At 32.6% G+C, this 8,794-nt stretch overlaps 1 protein-coding gene across 1 annotated transcript; it reads right to left on the reverse strand.

Annotated features, from left to right (window-relative positions):
• Positions 1 to 2,601: 2,601 nt before the first annotated feature.
• On the reverse strand, positions 2,602 to 8,110 carry LOC131846113 (post-GPI attachment to proteins factor 2-like). Its single transcript, XM_059195339.1, has 6 exons — positions 7,988 to 8,110; positions 7,200 to 7,331; positions 6,586 to 6,747; positions 5,451 to 5,556; positions 4,927 to 5,133; positions 2,602 to 2,757 (listed from the first exon to the last, which is right to left on the reverse strand). The coding sequence occupies exons 1-6, from the start codon at positions 8,099 to 8,101 to the stop codon at positions 2,627 to 2,629; spliced, it is 852 nt and encodes a 283-aa protein (XP_059051322.1). The 5' UTR covers positions 8,102 to 8,110; the 3' UTR covers positions 2,602 to 2,626.
• Between the last annotated feature and the right edge of the window lie 684 nt (positions 8,111 to 8,794).

The following is an 8,794-nucleotide window of genomic DNA, read 5'->3' on the forward strand; positions in this document are numbered from 1 at the left end:
CAGTTGGCATGCTCATATTTCGCTCAGTATATTTCCAATGCAAACCAAAAATGTATTCAAGAGGTACGAGCTTCATCGGACAAATTTTTGGTTTGATATCGGTCGGTCGGTCCAGAGAAAAATATAAATTAAAACACAAAGTTTTTTTATGTCGGTCGAGTAATTCAGGGTAGCAGAACACTAGGTTTACTGAATTATACAAGTGTCACATGTCAGTCTCACTATTAAAGTTATTCCCTTAGCTCAGACCTGAGTGCACAGTAATCCATTGTCGTCTGAGTAGATATAGTAATATAAAGCTTATTATATACTACTTATGAACCATGAATAAATTTATATACCTTTACAGTATATACAGAACTTATATAAGTTTGTTCGTACATTTGACAGGTAGTCATTATTTTGATGATGATTGTCATTCCCTAGAACGAATAAAATGTAGACTACCTACATATTAAAAGCATACAAATGATTAGAAATTTATGGCTCAATGAAGACATAGGCATTTCTAAATAGGCTCATAGCTCATAATAACTATTGCTTGAACATAGAGTTGGAACGAAAATCAAACTTCTTGTTTTAGATCCTTGACATTTGTAACATACGAAGGATTAATTTAATTTAACTGATATCTGATACAGAGTATTGAACCCTCAGTTTCTGAGTATTACTTGCAATGCATTTGTTTATAAGCTTATACAATCTGTGTACGAATAGAGAAATGTATATACGTGGTTCATACAGAATATAGACCAAATTGACCACAACAAAATATTTCGATCATATATAATACTGCCTATTTTTATAAAAATGATCTAATAGTGCATATTCTAGGTTAACTCTATTTACCTCAGGTCCCCTAAGAGAGACACTGAGAGGAAGAATCGCTACAATCACTGGTAGGTGCTTTTCTTATAATATACCTTAGAGTCTAGCTCAGAAATGGTATTGTTTGTTATACAATACCATACAATATGAAGAAAAATAGCTGTTTATATGAGTATTCACAATGTTATTTTTAATATACACAAACTGAAAATGTATGTAGCAATTCTGTCCTTTTTTAGATGATTATTTCCTGTTGTTGTCTAGAGGTAATTTATGTTTGCATGTGCATGTCAATGGGATGGGATGTTCCTCCTTTTTTCTCGTGTGTATCAGTATAGTACTGCACGAAATTAACATATGCTAATAGCTTTATATACCAATTAGGTAACCCATACAGAGTTTTTACAGAAATATTGTTAGTAGATTTATTTAGAGTCTCATACTTATGTTATTAATATAGTTAATCAAGTCTTAACACTACTAAGTTATACGTTTTAATACGCGTTTGAATAGATTAATGTATTTAATAATATATATTTCGTTTCAAATTAAGTCTCCATGGGTTTTGCAGCAATTAAACTAACTTCGATTTGGATTTGGAATATAAACATCGATTTATATTCCATAAAAATATTACTAATATAATATTATATCTTCGATGCAAAATTAACGAAGTAGAATGACATAGAAAAATAGGGAATCGGTGAGATAACTACACTAAAAGATCAAAATAATTAATTTATAAGTACATTACCTACTTAAAGTGGAAATGGGGAAACTGTACGAAAAAAGTAAAAACATGAAAAATTTATAAAACTAGTCACAAGGCAGAAAAATTCAGAAGGTAAACATAATTATACGAAGACAAGATACAATTATTTTCCAGAATGGCAATGCATGAAGTATAACATAGGGATCACGGGTTGACATGATATCCGTGGTGCTTCCATGAATAAAGGCTACAATACAATTACAACTTACTACCAGATGAGTTGTCAGCGTATGAGCTGTTCAACTTACATAAAATAATTTAAGATACAGAATAGCTGGACTGAAAAAAAGGTTGCGGGTGGAAACTGGGCTTACAAATACATTTAGAGAAAAATATCGAGAGCTTGAGAAACCTATACAATTTTCAAATTTTGTGTACAATAAAAATTAAATATCTACTTATGTCGGTACATTATATTTTAAGTAAACTAATAACTATACAGTGCCAATAGAGAGGCGGAAGCTAAACGAATGCGAACACCATATTCCTCAATGTCGGTTCAGACACTAATAACTATACCTTAACGTTACTTACAAATCTATGGCAGGTACAAAGGCTTCAAAGAACTTTATTTAAGGCTAGGACATCAATGGTGAAGAGTCTATCATGTGTTTTGATACAATATAGTTTGCGCACTCTTATGTTCTGATTTTCTGAATTATCAGATATTTATATTGATTCCGAATACCTATTCATTGGCTTCTTATTTTCTTATATTCACTAATATGCACGCAATAATCCCTGCAGATCAATTGAAATAAAATAATTAAAGTTTTTAAACAACCTACACTTCCTACTGAAATACTGAAAATACAAAAATAATATTTAAAGATTGTTCATAAACAACTGCCAATTTAATCACACTAAATTATATTGCAAATTATATCGACCTATGATGGATCAAATAGCTTCATTAGTATTATTTACATGGAAGTTATAACTGTAACTCTTATAAATAAATGTTTATACCTACATTTTCAGGAAGTTTCCATGAACGTGTATGAGTCTTCAAATAGCTTAACATTGTTAGTTTGTCTTGCTATGCGTGGGACACATAACTTGTAGTTGATGCAGTGGAAGATCACGCACTACCAGCGCATGGAACGCCATGTTCGCAGTCGCCAGAATGTACTCGCATACCGAGAACCATGTGAACGCTGAAAAAATAATGATAATTCTTATATAACGTCCTCATACTGCATCCTTTCATACATGAATTTATGAAATTGTTGGAGATAACATTTGCAATAATAATATAATTAATATATCGCACGCTTACCTTAATAGTAGATCGCATTAACTAAACATTACAAATATATATAGAGAAATGTACTTTAATATTTTAATAATAATATTAATTTTCCAAAATTTTTAATTTCTTAGCTAATTCAGTATTATATTAAGCGTTCGATTTTTTGTGTCTTAACAGATATCAACGTTTTAAGAAATCTAATTTTTAGTTATTTTATCATAAGTGGAGTGCTAGGTTTGAAAAAAGTCGTCGTACCCTCTGCCGTCTGACTGGAATAGGTGAGACTGAGGTGACCACAGTATTACCTATATCACCAGCATGACCTATTTCAGTCACCAAGCAGCCTTCTTTTTGGTTCATTTTGGTTCATGGGTTGAGATAAGGCAGTGAAACAGATTTGAGGTATGCAATCTTAGTCTCCGGAATCACTTGACATCACATGATCACGCAATAACCGTGGTACTCATGTACGCGTTGGTTAACTTATAATCAGATGGACCGTAAGCTCGTTTGCCATTCCAATTACAAAAAAGTGGTCGTAATTTGAGTTACTATACTTACATACATTAGCTATATAAATGCTTGTGTAATCTTTAAATATATTCTTATTAATTAATAGAATATTAATCTTACCTGTGTTAATAGTAATCGAAATGTCGGATAATAATAAAGATGTATTGCTATTATTATATAAATGCACCCAAACTTACAAATTTTGTAGTATGGATGTCAAGGGTGCTACTGGCCCAACTTTTAACACTCTTTTAGTGTTGCCATTTAACAAAACATCACGCAATGATGAACTTGATAATAAACGTTCTACAATGAAAATGTTGTAAAAACGATGATGTGATAAATTCGAAGTTTTTTTTTTCAGAGATGTTATGGGAATAGTGCAATAGTCCCTTATGCTAACGGTATGTGTTGAAGGGGTACCAGTGAAGGATGATAAGATGAGCATGAAGTCAGATCAGTTTGCCCATCGTGGTGAATTTACCAGAAATTGTCTACAATGGTCTCTAGGGGAAACGCGTGGAGGTCGACCTGACATGGTATATTGCTAGCAATGGGTAGCCCCATTCTTAGCAATCTATCTTCATTATCCTGCATTATTAACAATCTCCTACCCCCTGATAAATATAAAGTAGCGCGGGTCTGCTACAAGTTTGCAATAATTTTGGGCTGTATAATAAATCTCGAGGTATACATATTTATATGATTTAACAACAATGCCTACAGGTACTAAACATAATTATGTCCGTATACGTATACACTGAATGTATGTAAGTTAGTCACGCGAAGTTTCCTAATCGTGTTTCAGTACCTAATTAGTTAATATTTCTGTCCTGATAATGTTTCAGATTTATGCGGATATGTCAAATAAACTTTGTTATAAATTATAGTATCTTTATAATACAAATTATGAAATTCAAGTTTATTATATATATAATTAAGTTAATTCACTAAAGCATAAGTGTAAAACATCATATTAGCTTGAAATAAATAATTACCAGTGGTCTACCACTGTACTACTGAATTCGTAGAGTCGTGTGTGTGGGTATCTGTGACACTTATTTCAGAAGCGAAGCAGCATACATTGTTTTAGGGTGTAGTTAAAGTAAAATTACGGGATAGGGATAAGAAGTATGAGATCTTATCCTGTGGAATAGGGATGCGTGAGTGGTAACATAGTTGTCCCACGATAGCGTAATGTCCGTGGTGCTGTTCATTTATAGGTATAGATGACGGGTTTTAATATCAGTTGTGAGGTTATTTCCCATTCAAATTATATAAAATACATATTATTACTTCTATCAATAACTAGCTACTTCGCAGGGGTGTACATGTATTATATATATAAACCTTATTCTTGAATCACTCTATCTCTTAAAAAAACCGCTTCAGAAACTGTTGCGTAGTTTTAAAGATTTAAGCTTACATAGGGACAGACAGCAACCGGGACTTTGTTTTATACTATGTAGTGATGATAATAAACCACGTACATGCACTGAGAGGTAATTCCTAGAAATAATAATTATTTTATTGGAAAGTTCGCAAATTAAACAGCACTTACCTAAAGGTCTACAGAGCAGTCGATGTCTGAGGAAAAATATGATAAGACCGACAGTGGCTGCTATGGCCACGTAGAATAGAATCCACACAAGTTTGTTGGTCCTCACCGGTTCTACTATGTCGCTGGCGATGCCCCCCACACGTGCCCGGCATAGCATATGCAGCAGGGCGGTTATCATGAACACTATGAAGATTTTCTCATGTACGACTGGAATATATAAAAAAAGTTATGTTATCCTTCTTAATGAATAAGAATAAAAAAATGGAGAGTAAAGAATTTTTATCTCCCTCCATGTAAACAAATAGTTACTTTTTACTAATTTACAATTTTCTAGTGATAGATCATTTGAATTGTTTACATCCTATGTGTTTGTTTATTATAACCATCGAGCAAACATTGTACCCCATAGATCTGAACTAGCTTTTGGGTATCTAGAAAAATCTAAGCTTTTAACTACAGAGGGAAATAATTTAAGTAATGTGAATTATGACAATAATATAACAGGTATGTGAAGTTATACTCACAATAATTTTCTCTGTTGGATACATAAGTCACTCCAGTCAACGCGAATAACTCTATAAAATTGAGCCAATAGCAAGCTTCACCTAATTTCGTCGCTAGTACTCGAGACTGAAAATTATTCAGGTTAAGGAATGTAATTTCTTATATATATTGTAACTATGTAAAATGTACTATGTAAATATGTAAAAACCTATTTTCAAAGCTAAGTAGAGCTTGCTTTGTAAGCTGCGTTTCAATTGAACGTTAAAATTACATGGTATGGGGGTAACTCAACGAGAATGGTAACTGCGGGTTTTATACGGTGACGTGGTGCTGTTCATATATATAAACTATGATGACCACTTACCATTAGGATGAGCCGTAAGCTTGATTGTCATTCCAGTTAAATGACAACGCTTGATGTTTTTTACTTAAATATTTTTTCGTTAATATAGTCGTTATTAATCCAATCGATTTTAATTACAAAGGGATTGATTTAGCCATTTTTATTCATGGCTAACATCAGCTGTCGATACCTATTAACAACTTTCATCATATCCAATTTGACGACCTCGGTGGTCTAGCGGTCTAGCACACCGCTTTACGTCCGATAGTCGCGTGTTCGATTCCTCGCACGGCACAAACATTTGTATTCATGAGTATGATTGTTTGTATCGGTCTGGGTGTTTTCTATGTATAATATGTATGTATTTACGAAAAAAAATTGTCTATGTACACTTGTATTGGTTATCTGGTACCCGTAACACAAGCTTTAGATAGCTTTACTTGGGTTTAGATGGCGCTGTGTGAATTGTCCTGAGAAACTTTGTACTCCTTTTCACGGAAATTGGTCGGAGGAAGGAGTATGAAATTTCACGCACACTTATAGTTTATATAGAGAAGGAATGTAGCATACTAATATATATTTTTTAAATATCCATTAAATCAGTAAAAAACATTAGATACACACACTATGCTGTATTTGACACACACGCAAATTGTTTTGTTTATTGTAAATTAAGTACTGATTCTTAAATTAATTACGGTTGAATTTCGAGCACTCCATTAGTAATATTAACTATTAGATCTTAGTAACTATGTAACTACTGTGTTATGCTGTTGATTTATATAATTAGTGAATTATCTAGAAGGTCTCACCTTTTCCTCGACGATATGAGAGGTGCGTTCTTTGTGATAGTTGTAGTATAAGGAACCTATTAACAACCTTGGTCCTAAGTGGAACGCAACACATATCCGCCACACGTACCTTTGTGGGCTTATACCCGTAATCGCACTTATTGACGGCACTACATTGTATACCTGTAAATATAATAACAAAATTATTCTAGGCTAATCAGTAGTTTAATAGAAATTATAGTGTTGTCTTTTACCCGCGACACAAAAAAACAAACTTTTTGCACAAACATTAACTCTCTGTGTTTGACTTTATTTTACCCTCTTGCAGATTATGAATATATATTTTTGAAGATAAAAGATACCATATGATTTTCCTCGAGAATACACAATAGTTCTTCATGTTAAATTGCATTTAAATCCATTAGTTACATACACAACTAATGGATTACAAACAAGTACGTAATAAACAGACAGACAGACAAATAGACACAAATATACGTACGTACATACCTTCGCATAGATTAATAGCTATGGATAAATAAACCTACTTTAGAAATAAAGGCAACTAGAAATTATATAAATATTTTTTTAGATGTTGAGAAAAAGAAAAATAATATTAGTTAATTTTAACTTACCCTACAATGTGTTTCGTGTATGTCATCTGCTTGAAATATTGACGCTGTCACGTAACAAAATATTAAAGCACCAAGTGGAAGCCAGAGGGCAGTTAAACAAATCTGTCGGAGACCACATGACCATAGCAGTCCCTGTATCAAATATTATATATTACCAAATTTTATTTCTTTAAAAAATCGATGTTAAACGTGTATCTTTTGAAGCTTAATATTTAATAATAAATTAATAAGAGTAAATATTTTATAGCATAGGTAGATTACACTGTATCTTTATAGAGGACTATCTTTTACCGTATAACGGCATTGCATGTTTTTTTTAAGTTAAAAAATCGCATATGTCCGTATGTGATATTATACAATCGCATCACATTTCATTAAGACCTTCCTGCTGTTTAGTCGTAAATAGGTAACAAATTGAATGGCATACAAACATACTTTTTCATCTATGATATTGTTACGGAATAGACAATTACAACATGTTCCGTAAAAAACGTTAAAATATAGACTATTTATATTACTGTCAGCTTCTACCCATAACTTCTTTCGTGTAACCAAGATTGATCGCGATAAATAGTATGGAGAAGTTCCATGCCAAATGGTAACTATTAAATTTAAAAATAAAAAAGATGCGATGGAATAGCATAAATATAATAATCTCACTTTTGTTTTAATAAAATCTATAATAAAAAATATCTAAATATACTTATTGATTTCAATGCTTTAATATTTTAGCTTCATTTATCTATGGACCATTATCTGCTTCTAGATGCAGGTACATATACACTCACCTTGTATTCTAATATTTTGACACTCCTATTTACATTGCACGCGACGCTTGTGCGGTTAATATCTTCACGCACAACCAAATCTGGTGGCGACTGTACTTGTGCGTCATTTACCATTTTATCACTCACGCTGCACTATCGATACAATCTTCACATTCTACAAATTTTCTCTCACCTTACGTTTATTGACAGAATCAAGCGTAAAATTATCCCAGTGGGGTCACGCGTTTCCATAAGGAATTGTCACCTATCTCTTACAATATTTTCGTAATGTATATTAGACAACAAATCAACACTGTAATAAATTCCTTTGTGCTTAATACACGGGTGGTTTTTGTTAATAAAATACAATGACAAAATGCGTGTGGATGACCTGAGGCGTGGATTGAATGAGGTTATTCGGACTTGCGCATTGAGCGCTTCAGGAGGGGTGCATTTGCGAGTAAGGTGTAACCTCGCCTTTAGAATTACGCTAATGTTTATTTTAAGGAATGACAAGTTCTATTAGTACATTAGAATTCAGTGAATGATATAAAGAGAAAATATAACTTGACGCTTCCATAATTACACATTAACTATATACAAAACTGATACAATGCCTATACATATAGTTACGGACTATAATGCACCATCCTATAAATTCTCTGTTGGCCTATCGTTGACTAATAAACAAAGCCGTACCTGGATGCTCCTTTCTACAATTAGATACAGTTCTAGTGATAAGTCTCAAAATCTATTATTCGGTACCTAAGTATACACTTAGGTACCGAATAATAATGGCACCCCCATTTTTTTTGTTAAAATAATGTA

Source organism: Achroia grisella, unplaced genomic scaffold (genome assembly GCF_030625045.1).
Source record: "Achroia grisella isolate CSIRO2021 unplaced genomic scaffold, CSIRO_AGI_Agris_v1 utg501, whole genome shotgun sequence".
Taxonomy (NCBI): domain Eukaryota; kingdom Metazoa; phylum Arthropoda; class Insecta; order Lepidoptera; family Pyralidae; genus Achroia; species Achroia grisella.

Excerpts from the sequence above, each read along its gene's own strand:
- LOC131846113 (XM_059195339.1), bottom strand. The coding sequence starts at position 8,101 with ATGGTAAATGACGCACAAGTACAGTCGCCACCAGATTTGGTTGTGCGT. Across the intron at positions 6,748-7,199 it reads TACACGAAACACATTGTAGG|GTATACAATGTAGTGCCGTC; the intron begins GTAAGTTAAAAT and ends TTATATTTACAG. Across the intron at positions 2,758-4,926 it reads ACTGCTCTGTAGACCTTTAG|CGTTCACATGGTTCTCGGTA; the intron begins GTAAGTGCTGTT and ends TTATTTTTTCAG.